Raw genomic sequence first — 15134 nt, 5'->3', positions numbered from 1 at the left:
ATGGAAAGTGCTAGAAACAATAAATATGTAGGTATATGTAAGACCTATTAGTATTTTTCTCCTTTCTTCTCTTAAATTATTTTTTTAAAAGATTGTATAAAACAGTGATTTAACACTGCATAGCCAGCTTTATAATACAAAGGGATCAAGCATATATTACAATAATAGCATAAAAGGAGAAAGAAAAGGAGATACTGGAGCAAAGTTTCTATATTTTACCAGTGTTCTGATAGTATTATTCTCAAGTAGGCAGTGATATATTAAAATGCATATTATTATCTCTAGGGCAACCACTAAGAAAATTAGTCAAAAGTATAGTTAAAAAAAAAAAGAGAGAGAGAAATCAAAATTATGCATTAAAAAATTTAACACAGAAAAAGGCAAGGAAGTACAGAGAAACAAAAGTATGAAGCAAACAGAGAAGGCAAAATCATAGATATAAATCCAACAATAATAATAAATTACATATATGTAGTGGAATAAACACCCACCCAAAAGGCAGACTGTTGGAGTGAATGAAAAAGTAACTGCAGCAACACGCTGTCCACAAAAGACATACCCGAGGTTCAAAGAAACAAAAGGTCCAAAGTGAAGGAATAGGAAAACACATGCCATGCATACAATAACCCTAAGAGAGATGGAGTCTCTACAGTAAGTTCTAGTAAAACAGATGTTAATGACCAGCTGACCTGAGACTTACAGAACACTCCACGCAACTGCAGACTTGTACAGTATTTGCTTACAGCAACATTATTCACACTAGCCAAACACTGAAAACAATCCAAATGTTCGTCAACCAGTCAATGCATCAATACAATTAGTGCATTCATATAAGAGAATATTATGCAGCAATAAAAGTTAAGGAAGATCCTGACATATGCTATAACACATATGAATCTCAAACACATTAAAGTCAATGAAAACAGCTACATGTAAAAACTAGATACTGTATAATGTCCAGAAAAGGCAAATGTAAAGAGCCAGAAAACAGACCAGCAATTGCCTGCAGCTGACAGTGGGAGCAAGGACTGGCTGCAAGTAAGCTCAAGGACTCTTGCGGGGGCCGGTCACGTTCTAACACTGAACTATGGTAAAGGTTTCCCAACTCTATAAATTTACTGAACACATTGAACTGTACACTATAAATGGGTGAATTTTATTGAATGTAAATTATATCTTAATAAAGCTGTAAAACAAATACACTACTCAGTAGCATGACTTAGGCAATACCCTGGAGACTGAAAAATGTAATCTTCCCATCAAAGAGCAGATCCATCACATTCAACCTACTGCAAACCCTAGCTCTTCCAAGAAGATATTAACTTGAATGCTGAATATATAACTCATCATACAAATGGTATGAATTCCATCAAAACATAGTAGATCAACCTAAACTGTCAACATACAGACGGAGAAATAAGGCATTTAACCCCTTGGCTAAGCAGTCATGTATCTCCTTATATATGTTAAGTGAATATTTCCTTATATGCTCACTCATCAAATATTTGTACAGCTGTCTAGACTTTCATGTGTAAGCCATTATGGCCTTTATATCTTCAACTATAAATTTCCTGGAAGACAGAGACAGGGGTGGTGAACTCCACACATGTCCAACACGTCAGAGCCAGGCCACAGAAGTCCAGGCAGGCTTATGAGTGACAGCCCCCAAAGTGGCCCTTTGATTCCACCATATTTCGTGACCACTATGGGCTCTTCCTATTGCTAAGAAAGGAAACATGTTAACAGTTACTGATTCTCATACTATTTTGAGCCATGTGCTAACAGGGGCATGTACCAAAATAAAGAGGTTAACAATCCAATTCATCTGCAGAGGATTAACATTGCGTTCAAAAGTATTCCCCAAACAACAGTTATGAGGTCAACGGAGCCTATCCTCAAACTTAAGCAAAATAAATTAAAACAAAACCACAATACAAAAATATCATTTACCTACTCTCATCCCACTATCCCAAAACCACCAGAAACAAAGATTAGGATATTACAGGAAGTGTTTTAGGGACTTCTCAGAATTCAGACATACTGGATGTTTAAACATGTTTTCCACAACCTACGTACAAATTGCAGTGCTTCATGTGCTAGTAGCAATTATCAATCACTCAGATAACTTGGTCCATTCTCAAGACCTGGCACTCCACTCACAAGGGAAGACTTTCCTCACCGGGCTCATTTAGAAGGCACTCCTCTCAAAGACAGCTCTATTTTGCTGAAGAACAGTCCTTCACAAGATGTCTGATGTACAGCATTGGAACTACTGCCTGCAGTAGTTTTCTGCCAAGTTGAGTTAAATACAAAGATGACTAGATGGAGACAGTACAATTTTAAAAAGGAGAGTTCTCTACCTGACTAAACAGTTGGCCCCCTAACAATCTTAAGCCTTTTGGGGTGAGATCCATGATCTTGGTATCAGAAAATTAAGAACTAAATTTTCTTGCAAGACTAATTCGACTTCTAAGGCATTCCCTTCATTTTAAAACCACAAGTAAAGAGACTTGTTCCCAAACAAATGTGAATTTCTTTATGCCTGGCAGGCAGCAGACCCTCACATACTAACTAAAGCAGTACGCCTTGGTTCCCCTATAATAATTCATTCCTACAGCAATCCTCTACAGAAAGATAAAGCATTCTCATTTATTCCCAACTAGAAAAGGGTTTATAAATAAATGTGTCCGTTCTCTATTTCCCAAGCAGGAGTCCGCAAACTTTTCCGTAAAGCATTAAATAGTAAAAATGTTTTAGGCTTCATGACCCATAAGCAGCCACTCAACTCTGCCACTGTTGCATGAAAGAAGCCACAGTCAGTATGTAAATAAATGGGCATGGCTATGTTTCAATAAAACTTTATTCACAGAAACAGGTGGAGGATCGGATTTAGTCAGCGGTTTACTGACCCCTACCCTGGAATAACAGCCATTTAGAACTAAAAAGTAAATTGCAGATCAACATCACCCCACCAACCTCTGCCCACCTTGTTCTCTAAGGGGAAATAAAGATATTCGCTCAAAGCCGTATTACTCTTTTGCTGGTTTGTTCACAGGCATGATGATCTTCTGAAATAGCAAAAACAATAAAAATGGCTGCCTCATTCTTTTACCCTGTTATCAGGTTTCCTGGATGTCAACAAATCATACTGACCTTGGGTGAAGGTTGTTTTTTAATTTTAACATGATAGTGTCTAACCACTGATTGATCTTCTTTCAACACTTATGATCCACCTGGTAGTATAAAAGACTTTGACCTGGTAATTTTGTAATTACCATAAACAGAAACCACACACATTAAGAAGTTTCCTTCCCTCTTCTCTTCCTTAGAGTTTTAAGTTCACCGGGAAATCCACTCTATCCAAGCAAACTAAACCAACAATCACTTCTGCATAATTTTTCCCCATTCATTCTTCTACCAAAGTCTAAAAACAACTTATTTTCTCTGCCAATATATCCTTCCTGTCTTTAAAAACCCATGTGAAAACTCCTCCTCATTCAGGTTTGAGTTGAGAAGAAGGCTGACTCCTCCACGAGGTATTTCCTCATTGCTTTACTCCACTCCATTATCTTTCGCTCCACTTGCCCTTGGGGAATTCCATACTGCACATACTAACCTGAAATTATATTTGTTCCTTTATGTTGCTCTTAGATCTTTTATTTTTCCTGTATTTGGAGACACAATACATTAAAAACTATAAGAGGGCAGGTACAAGCTTTTTTGTCTAAGCACAGTCTACTAGCATTTTCACTGCTCCTGGAATACAAACAGAATTCCCTAACTCTAACTCTGATCCCTTAAAAATGATACTTTTTTTTTTTTGAGATGGAGTTTTACTCTTGCTGCCCAGGCTGGAGTGCCAACGGCACGGTCTCAGCTCACTGCAATCTGTGCCTTCCAGGCTCAAGCGATTCTCCTGCCTCAGCCTCTCAAGTAGCTGGGATTCCAGGTGCCCGCCACCAAGCTCGGTTAATTTTTGTATTTTTAGTAGGGATGGGGTTTTGCCATGTTGGTCAGGCTGGTCATGAACTCCTGACATCAGGTGATCCACCTGCCTCAGCTTCCCAAAGTGCTGGAATTATAGGCATGAGCCACTGACCTCGGCCAAAAATGGTTCTGTATTTGCCCTTTACCTGCAGTGTGGAAGAAGCGTGCCCATACATCTGAATAGGACGCTTTTCCTACATTCTACGGTATCTACCACACGAAGACAAATTATAGAATGTTAATTATTTTGCTTAGAATTTTAATGTTTTCACATTAGCTTCCCCGAAATATTTTCTAAGCCTTCATGTCTGAAATTTCAACTGTTAGGCAGAGATTCCCACTTAAACACTGGCATTCTCCATTTTAAATAAAACATTTCTACTTCCAACTATATAACAAAGCAAATCACGTAAGCAAACATCTTGGAGGAGATGACTATTCTTTCTCTCTTCAAGAGCCTGGAAATTCCCTAGTCTGTTTGTGATGGCAAATCTAACTTGGAGTAATATATACACACACAACTTGAAATAGATTCTGAACAATTAAAGCCTTAAGGAAAAAAATCCTTCAAATTTTGACCTCCTAAATAACCTCAGCTCTATGTGCTATGCTTAGCAAGCTTTTTTTTTTTTTTTTTTTTTTTTTCATTAACTGGGATGGAGAGCATTTCCAAAGTCTTAATAATCAAGAAAGAACTTTCTACTATCAACATTAGCAGGTATAAGCATGATGGTTAGGAGCAAAAGCACTGCAGACTCCTCGCTGAGTGACCCTGGGCAAACAGCAATCTCTGTGCTTCATTCCCACATCTATAAAATGGGAATCATAATAGTACCTATCTCGAGTAGCTGCAGGAATCCAATGAGCAGACATGAAAAGCACTCTGAACAGAGCCTAGCAGAGACATGTGGAAAGGTTTGCTCTTTTTATCATCATAAAACCTACATAAAACCACCTCCCAGGTTGCAGTGAGCTGCGATCGCACCACTGCACTCCAGCCTGGCAACGAAACAAGACTGTCTCAAAAAGAAAACAAAAAACACACAAAAAAAAAACCCACCTCCCTCTTGCCACTGGCCCTTCCCATCTGTAAAATGAGGCAGCTGAACTAAATGATCCATCCTTCCTGCTATAAAAATGCGTGTAATTCTCTCAGAGAGGCGCATAAGAAGCCAGCAACATAAGGGAGCGCCTTGGTTCACTACTGGCATGGCTTAACCCAACCACATTCCAAGTCCCTGTGTATCAGCCCAGTTAATTTTTCTCTTTAATTTATCTTAAAACTGTCAAATACTACCCTAATTACATATTTAAACTATTTCCATCTGGATACTATAACTATTAAGCAGTCATATGCTCATCCTATCTTTTTCTTCACTGGCAAATCTGAAAGAGTTTGAAGATAAACATATATAAGCACACTTCAAAGTATGAAATACTAAGTATGTTTGGTTAAATTCATACTCTACTCACATAGGCACACAGAAATACTGTGGACAGAAACAGGTAAGGACCATAGAAATCAAGCTCAGTATTAAGTAGTTGTAACTCCTAAACAGTACGGTTCCATTTCATGCTTAGGAACTGCTATCTAATTACAATAGCAGCTAACCATTTTGTTATCACTTTCTATTGTTTCAATACCTTGCATCACAGCACAGCCTTGGAATATTTTCTAGAACAAAAGTCATCACAGAAAATTTCTAAGAACCTTCTGGCCACTTCTCATTACAATTAAAAAAAAAAAATCAAAATCAATGTAATTCTACACCAAATGTAAGCCTAAAGCCTCATGGTCAAAAAGAGCTTCTTTCTCAAAGAATGACTTGAGCACCAAGAAGAAGGTCTCTATTCGGTTGTAAGTTTTTGTGCTATAGTGAACAGTGGTTACAGTATAACAGCATTACCTGTAATGAGCAAAGTATCAATATGCAGAAGAGCACTGCAAAAAATGTTTCTAAAGAGTTAAATATGTAAATGAGAAAATAAAGCACTTATTGATTCATAAAATATTTTTCTGCATAATAGAAGAATCAACTTTAGCCCAGAGTTGCTTAAATTATCACCAGTTTAAATGTGAAGCTTAAATGTTTTTCTAGGATAGGAGATTTTATACAAATTATATATTTTTCTATTCTCTAGTAAGATAAGATTGTATCTCATCAGAATATATTTTGTACAAAGATGTTCTAAAATAAAATCATTACTCTGGTTAATCATATTACTACATTTTGTATTTGCTTTTAAAAAGAAACAAGCATTTGGCTAACATTAATAAGCATTCAGAAAGCGTCAAATAAGCTCTCAATATGAGCTGAAAATAATTATCTGCAAAAAAAAAAGAGGAGGCTTGATATGTTAACTCCATTTTCATATTTTTATCCTCAAACTAAATAATGTCAGCAATTTACACAACAGCTCCTAATAACTTTTTCACCCATATTAACAAAAATTATTTTTTAAATTATCACTTATTTCCTTTCTAGCTGCAGTATAGAGACTTTCTTTTGTTTCTGTTTTTGAAATAAGCCATGGGGTTGTTTCCACTACAAGATTTCTGATTCTTCAAATCTTAAGGCTGTCAGCATGGAACTGCTGACCTAACATCCAAATGTGAAAAAACGATGCTTAAACAGCTGGAATTCCATCTGAAAATCATCAAAATTAAACCTACTCCACTTATAGGCTAAACAAGATAATCCCTACATAACAAGTAAACCTAAGATTTTATTCATGGTAGTAGACTTTGTAAAATAACCACTGGAGTAGGCCCACAATTGATAGCAAATGAAAACATTCATCTTAATCAGATTAAATCTGCAACCCCAGCTGAGCTTCTCTTCTGTCACACAGAAGCGGAGAAGGGGACAGAGAGATGGCTGCCATCTTGGAACCTAAGGAGGGCACTTCACTTCAATCCCGCAGGATCTGTGACACCGACATTTTTTTAAAAAAGTTCCACAATAAAATAGAAGCCCTCAGAACCTGTTTCTTGAGAACTAAATAAAGACAAATACTCTGCTCAACCTCATCTAACACTGTCAAAAAACGAGGTGAGGCTTTGAATGAGTTTAAGTGGAAAAATGGAAGGAGCAGCATATTGGGTAATAATATTCCTTCCCAAATTATTTTCTGCACTGACCTCTCTCCCCCCAGATCTGCCTTGAGTAGTCAGAACAAGAATGTGACGTGTCAGTAATCAATGTTGAGCACGTGTGCAGCCTACTACGCATTTACAGATTGTATGTAGATATTCCCGTTTCCTGTGTTTACGAAGTATATGGAACCCAGGAGTTTGACATAAACCAGTTTTTTACAGAAAGTAGTAGCTCTCCTGATTGAGCGTGTACCCTGTGTCAGGCACTGTGGCAAATGCTTACGTTTGCCATGTTATCTCATCTTCCCACATTATCTCCATTTTACACACAAGGAAACAAACCACATAGCGAGTCAGCAACAGCATGAAGCCAAACTCTTTACCTTTATAACAATTAAAGGTACCAAAGGCATAAACTATAGAAAATCTGTATATGAAGTAAAATTTCATATAAAAGTTAATAATAACCACCTGATTTATCTGTTCAGGCAATTAAAATTATCACAAGTTTTTAATCAGAAGCTACTAAATATTGGAAGAGGCATTTCCTACTCAAGTTCAAAAATGTAAACAAATTTCCTGAGTGTAAATCATCTCAACCCCTCTAGTTTGCTAAAAAGTTAACATAACCAGGCCGGGCAAAGTGACTCATGCCTGTAATCCCAGCTCTTTGGGAGGCTGAGATTACAGATTACACCCTCAAGTGATCCAAGGGTGGATCACTTGAGGTCAGAAGTTCAAGACCAGCCTGGCCAACACGGTGAAACCTTGTCTCTACTAAAAATACAAAATTAGCCAGGTATGGTGGCACATGCCTGTAACCCCAGCTACTTGGAAGGCTGAGGCAGAATCACTTGAAGCCGGGAGGCAGAGGTTGCAGTGAGCCGAGATCACGCCATTGCACTCCAGCCTGGGCAACAAAAACAAAACTCCATCTCAACAAAAAAGTTAACACAACTAAATATTCTTTTGTTGTGCACAGATGACCAAAATGGTCTTTTCTGACATATTATAATCCCACTAAGACAACAGACCTGAAGAAGAATGATTATGATGTAATATCGTAAGTACAAGAAGGCACATGTGGACATAAGCAAAGGAGACCCAGGGCACGTCTGTGGAGGGGAGGAGGGTATCTGACAAGAGAAGAGAACAGAAAGTGGGGGAAAGAAAACTCAAAGAAGAGGTGAAATCTTCAGCAGAGACAGCTCCCATACAAAGTAAACAGCAGAAATGGAAATGGAAACGGAGAAGAGGTACCTTCCAGAAAAATGACCAAGCAGAAAAATACTGGATTTGCACACTGAGCTCCTGAAATGGCAAATAACTGTGCACAAGACGCCATGGAGAACAAGAAGGTCAACTGTGGAAAGTGACCCCACGTGTCCATCAAGACCATGATCTGATCACCTTCCTCAGCGCTACTTCTCACATTTTAAGAAATCTGGGCCAGGGACGGTGGCTCATGCCTGTAATCCCAGCATTTTTTGAGGCAGGTGGATCACCTGAGTTTAGAAGTTCGAGACCAGCCTGGCCAACATGTCAAAACCCTGTCTCTATTAAAAATATAAAAAATTAGCCAGCTATGGTGGTGCACGCCTGTAGTCCCAGCTACTCAGGAGGCTGAGGCAGGAGAATCACTGGAACCTGGGAGGCAGAGGTTACAGTGAGCCAGGATCACATCATTGCACTCCTGCCTGGGTGACAGAATGAGACTGTCTTGAAAAAAAAAAAGAAATCAGGTTCTCGGACCGGAAAAGAGTTCTCATTTTTGGCAGGGTGTTCACAGCCAAATGAACTCAACCAATAAAAATGAAAAACAGCTACATCAAATTTTCAAAATATGTTTTGCAAAAGGTTAATACTTAGTATTTTCCACACTGGCTTCCAATCTTAAAGGAAATGAGGCCTTGAAACCTTAGGCCCAAATACAACTAAAATAGGTAACACTTCTTTTCCTTTTTTTCAAAGCTTTGAAACATATCCGCAATAATGAGTGGCAGAATACAAACAGACCCCTTTAGCACAACTGAACTGGCATGGAACCCACTGCAAGTCACCAACTCTTTGCTTCCATGTTCCCCAACAGTCCAAGCCAAGACCTGAGAAGGTGGTGGAGACAACCCCTCCAGAGAGCAACAATGAGTAAGGAATGATGGCTGGGCGACATGGTGAGGAGGCACTGCCCCACTGCCCCGCTGTCAACTCACCAAGACCATGCGGAGGAGCCAGCCCGTGCAGTCAGGTGTGATCCTTCTCCATGGAACCTAGGATAACATGCTAAACCTTTCTTCTAAACACCGAGTGCTTCTCTCATCCTCCTTCAAAATTCTTCAACCTCACAAAGGATGTAGGTCGGTGTTAATACTGCACCCATCCTCTTTCCCACAGATGGAAAATAGGCATGCAGAACTGATTCTATCTGGTTTACTGGGCCAAGGGTGAAGAGACTGAATTCAACAAAACCGCAGTCACCCATCAAATCTGACACTGTCTCATTATGTCCCCAATTTGTCTCCTGCCCTTCACCTAACAATTCTTCTTACACTTTTTCTACTAAAGAACCTCTAAGAGCAAAGAAGTATACACTCCATCTCCTTATGAAAGCACTCTATGCAGGCCTAATTTGCAAATCCATGCAAACTTTCTATACTCTTCCATGACAGATCCTAGTATTGTACATTTTTATACTTGTCTAATACTTCAATATGTGTACATGTGTGTATGCACAGACAAGTATATGTATTTTTCCCCAAGCAACGTTCATGTTCCTGAAAGACACGTTACCCTGTGGCTTTGCACATCCATAGGGATGTATCTATCCCAGCAGGAGAACCAAGAATAAAACAAAGAAAGATTATATTCTAAGATGTGAAAGTGCTATGGAAGTATAATAAATATATAATTTGAGAAAGTATAAAGTATCTGTGTTTTAATACTGACTTAATTACCCAGCACAAGACAAATATTTCACAAACTATTTCCCCAGGAAGCCTCAAAAGAGGCAATGGGGGCTGGGCACGGTGGCTCACGCCTGTAATCCCAGCACTTTGGGGCGCCAAGGTGGGCAGATCAAAAGATCAAGAGATCAAGACCATCCTGGCCAACATGGTGAAATCCCATCTCTACTAAAAATACAAAAATTAGCTGGGTGTGGTCATGCGCCTCTAGCCCCAACTACTCCAGACGCTGAGAAAGGAGAATTGCTTGAACCCGCGAGGTGGAGGTTGCAGTGAGCCAGGATCATGCCACTGCACTCCAGCCTGGTGACAGAGCGAGACTGTCTCAAAAAAAAGGGGCGATGGGTTTCGTGAATACTCCTGAGCTGACCACAGAAACAGCGAGGACAAGCTGGGCTGTGACGCCTCCTCTGGTCTCCCAATTTCCTCCCTCCACATTTCTTATCTCATCGTAGTAGAGATGTCGTCTAGTAAACCAAAACAGTGGATCACAAGTAGGGCAAAACAAACCTGATATTCCAAATGTCACAATGAGACAGAAGAGAGCCGCTCAAAAATTAATCTCAGTAGCTGACGGTTATCTGCTTACTTTCACAGATGCTGATAGGGTGATAGGGATAAAATGATGATAAAACACAGATCCCAAAAGGAGTATGGAGTTGAGGAGGGGATAGGTAAACATATAATTATGTGCCATGGTGAGAAATGAACATCCTTCCCAGTGCTAGAGTCCTCACAGACACTGTGAAGAGAGCAGAAGTTTCCAGGTGTCACCGTTTAACACCATCTCCTCTGTGCCTTTGCTTACTCAGGGTTATCCAGGGGGCCCCAGAGCTTCACTGCCCTCCCCTGCTATGGAGTGAGCTACACTAGCTCAGAAGCCGCCTCTTCCCATAAGTCTTCCCCAGACCCATCAGAAGTCCCACGGAGGGGGCTTTAGTATGCCTTCTGGTGCTAATCTACTTCAATCTTTTCTTTAGTGGATGAGAGTTCTTAACTACCTTAGTCAAGCAACTTTCTAGACGCTCACAGACAAGTCAGACCCAATTGATTTCAAGTTCTTTTTGAAAACTCTAAAAATATCTTAATTTCAGGAAAGAAGCAAGTGTTCTTATTAAAACTTTTAACTCTACATATGAAATGTAGGCTCACACTTGAGGGCCTTTCCTGATCTGATTCCTCCTCATTCTCCGACTCCAATCGCCTGCCTCTCTGTCTCCCTCCTGTCCCTCCTGAATAGAACTTCTTATGCTCCAGAAATGGAAAACAATTTAAAGTTGCTGCGAGTCCCCAGGTTCCTTCACAAGCTCCCACCCCAGGATGAAATGCACACGCTCTGCCTTGTCAGCTTCACAGACAATTTCCCAGCATGAAGAACCAAATCCAGGTATTAACGTCCCTTCCCTAAATCATCATTCTGCTCGACTCCAAACTGCCCCCACTACAATGCGGACAAAATATGGCTCCCTACCTCTGTGGAATCTCCATACTGTTCATTTCTCACCATGGCACATAATTATATGTTTACCTATCCACACTCTTTAACTCCATACTCCTTTTGGGATCTGTGTTTTATCATTATTTTATCCCTTTCACCAGAACAGTGGTAAGAAGGTGGTAAGAAACGTGCTGAGCTGAACATTTATTTGATACAGAAAGGGAAAGAGCCTATGGTCTGAAAATCTGCATTTCTCAGAATAGTCATTTTATCTAGAATATTATGAATATATATTTTAAATATGAAAAATGTTACTATGTTTATTATGGCCTAATAAATAATACCTTTAGATCAATGCATGTGCTCATTCCTTCAACAAATATTTGGGCTGCCATTAGCTGCCAGGAATGCGCTGGGCTAGAGCCGCCGCTCATCTATAAGCTGTGCTTGTGCAAACTGGAACAGGGTGCCCTCCCTGGACAGATAAAGCAAGGCCTGTGTCTCCAAATGCCCACCTCAGCTGGCACCCTTGGGTGTGGAGGCTTTTCCTACAGTAATGAGAATGAGTCTCTAGGGAGTTCAGATTCTAGGGAGGGAGACAGGCAAACACACATTCAATTTTCAACATTTTCTTTATGACTCTAAAAAACTCGAATTTCCACATACTACACTTAATGTTGTCATCTAAATCTCCATCTCACTGAACACTGGTTACCACAATCATCAATTTGAACTTGGGCTGAGGCATCCACCTATGGCAACAGAGATTTCTAGACAGGAAACAAGCACAGTTTCCAGATTCACACAGGCCATTAAACTGAATGCATTTTCAATCACCTTATGGTGACGAGCCAGATTGCTTTCACCAAGAAACATTTCAAATTAATCTGCTTGATTTTTAAGTAACTTCTCCCCTACATATGCTTCAGAAACTTTTTTTCTATAATGGTAAATATTTCATTAAACACCATACTTAGTTGGAATTATTTGCTTTAGTAGTTTTTTTAACACTACTACATTCTTATCTCCTGAAGTAAAATATAAAAGATAATTGCTATTCACCACTGGTAAAACACATGAGATCAATACAAATCCTTTTAAACAAGAAGCTAGAATACACTTACTTTCCTACTGTTAAAAGTATTCGTGGTTGGTGGAAAACACACACTTTTCTGTCTTTGTGTGAAATGTGCATCATACACATATTTCTAATCCACTGCTTCTTCGTGGAAAATAACTCAATTTGCCTGACTTCTGCAAACGGTCTGAGTGAATGCCTACAACTCTCCTCACTTCTTGTTAATCTAACTGATAGAGCAGTACAAAAATAAACCTCAAAAGTATGGAAAAGGAGTGAAAAAAAAAAAAAGCATAAAATTCATAATGATCCAGTTGGCAAAGAATATTTAACCATCAATTTCAGATTCCTTGATCCAAATACGGTCCCTATTAAGGAACAGCAACTATCAGCCTTTAATACCCCATGTAATAGTTTGGAAATGTGGCACTGTAATTACATCAAATTCAATTAATTCATTCACAGATATTTATTAAGTACCTCCTGAGACACAGGAATTATGCAGGACAGCTGGAAATGATGAGAGAAAAAGAGTTGGCCATCAGGCAGGGTCAACATCTAATAAACTGCCACTCCTGTCACCAAAGAGATACTTTATTAAAAGATTTATGGCAAGCCTTATTTCTACTTAATGCAAAGCCTTACCTCTTAGATTTCTGGGATGAATTTGTTTAGTTCGAGGCATCTTCTTTGACTCAAGAGCTTCTTTATCTTCTTAAAAACTGTAGATAAAGCAAGTCACCAAAAGGTAGCTCCATAAACTCAACATACATCAATTAATCCATGTGCTGAAAAAGAAAAAAAAAACAAAGAAGCATATTTTACTACCTTTACAGGAAAAAGATACTCTACAAGTTATTACCTAGCAGGGCACTAACCTAAACTCAAGAAAAAGTAACCAAGCTGGGCACCACTGCAAAAGATTACTCAGTAACTTGTTATTACCTAGCAGGGCACTAACCTAAACTCAAAGTAACCAAGCTGGGCACCACTGCAAAAGATTACTCAGTAACTTTTAATTAAACACAGGTCATTTTGTCAATATCTGGGATTTCTCATTAAGAAAATGGAAAAAAAAAAAAACCATATCTTTATCAGATAAGAATTTTTAAAAACTCACTTTGTTTTAAAATGACAATACCAGGTACAAGTAAAGTATCCCATCAGGCTACAAAAGGTATATTTTGCATATATAGTAAAGCTGCCCATTCATAGGGGCAGGGACAGTGTCTTGTTCATCTTGTTTTAGAGTTAACTCAGTTAATACATGGGGTTGCTATTGTGGCTGCTCCCAGTTATCCCAGACCTCCCTTCTAGGTTCATGGTAGGACCATACTTTCTGCCTCGCTGTTGTGAGGAATTGTAGCTAATGACCTGTGAGCGGACGAGACTTCACTTACAGGCTGAAGCATTTAGTAATCACAGCAAGCTACTCCAGAGCTTGCTCTTCTCTCTCTGCCATGGGATCAGCACTGCTACAGACAGTGGATTATCTGACACCACCACAAAGTCAAGCTCCCGCTAACCCCACAGGATCACACAGCATGCACAAGAAACACTTTTTTGTTTGCTTAAGTCATTGAGGTTTGAGAATTATTTGTTACTGCAGCATAACCTAGCCTGTCCTGACTTACACATTTTAAACCACAGTGATCTGAAATACAATAGGCCAAGACAAGAATGATCCAAAACTGAATCACCTATCTCCCCAAATCAGCCACTTCAGACTCTTCTGCAAGATTTTCAAGGATCCTAAAGCTGAAATTTTAGTTTAACTTATTGCCAGAAAGCTGATAAGAAAAGCCCATTATGTCACCGCTAAACATGAAACAATGTTTAGTCATTAAGCAAAGACACAAGAACAGAAGAGTAGTCTTAAAGCTTTTGTTATATGTGGTGCCACAGAAGACAAGAGAACACATCCTGAGCACTTACTCTGTGCCTGTGTACTTTCTACACATTCCCTAATTTAATCTTAACAATAACTAAGAAGGTAGCTATCGTCTATTTATCTTACAAATTAAAGAACACAAATGGGAGGATAAGTAACTTGCCCAAGATCATCAACTAAAGAATGCGGTACTACATGACTCAGTCACAAACAGGGCTTATTTCTTTTGTGGAGCTGAAACCTACTTTCAGGATTGCTTTCAAAAGGCTGTATTGCACAGCAAGTCATGACTACTTATCTTGGTGCCAAACTAGAGTGGATTCCAAGCCAGGCTTTACCCCTGTGTAGCCTTGTTCAGGTTAATGTCTCTGAAAATCAGATTTCCCAGCTGTAAAACTAGGAAATATTACCTACCTCATAAGGAGGACTAAACGCTTTGCCTGTCACACAAAAACGCTGAACTATTAAGCGCTGGAAAGGAATGTGTCTAACATCCTAGCATAAGGTTTTAGAAATTTACGGTTTCATCATAATAAAGAAATAGAAGGTAAATAAGGCGACAATTAACTTCCGTATTTTATCCCTGAGATGGCTGTATGTTAGTTAGGCACAAAATTATTTGCAATTTTTAACTACGTGGGAAACAATGCAAAAAATATGATGGTCTAACTACGTATTTCAGC

At 39.1% G+C, this 15134-nt stretch overlaps 1 protein-coding gene across 4 annotated transcripts in view; it reads right to left on the bottom strand.

Moving 5' to 3' along the window:
* Positions 1-15134, bottom strand: part of HIVEP1 (HIVEP zinc finger 1) — a 145401-nt gene that overhangs the window by 125198 nt on the left and 5069 nt on the right. For all 4 annotated transcript variants that reach the window (XM_074398435.1, XM_074398436.1, XM_074398437.1 and 1 more), the window contains exon 2: positions 13206-13348. In XM_074398435.1, the coding sequence (XP_074254536.1) occupies positions 13206-13245 (40 nt within the window). In that variant the 5' untranslated portion in view covers positions 13246-13348. The remainder of the gene's footprint in view (positions 1-13205; positions 13349-15134) is intronic.

Source organism: Saimiri boliviensis, chromosome 4 (genome assembly GCF_048565385.1).
Source record: "Saimiri boliviensis isolate mSaiBol1 chromosome 4, mSaiBol1.pri, whole genome shotgun sequence".
Lineage (NCBI taxonomy): Eukaryota > Metazoa > Chordata > Mammalia > Primates > Cebidae > Saimiri > Saimiri boliviensis.
The sequence above is the reverse complement of the archived record's forward strand: the minus strand, read 5'-3'. Positions and strand labels throughout refer to the sequence as shown.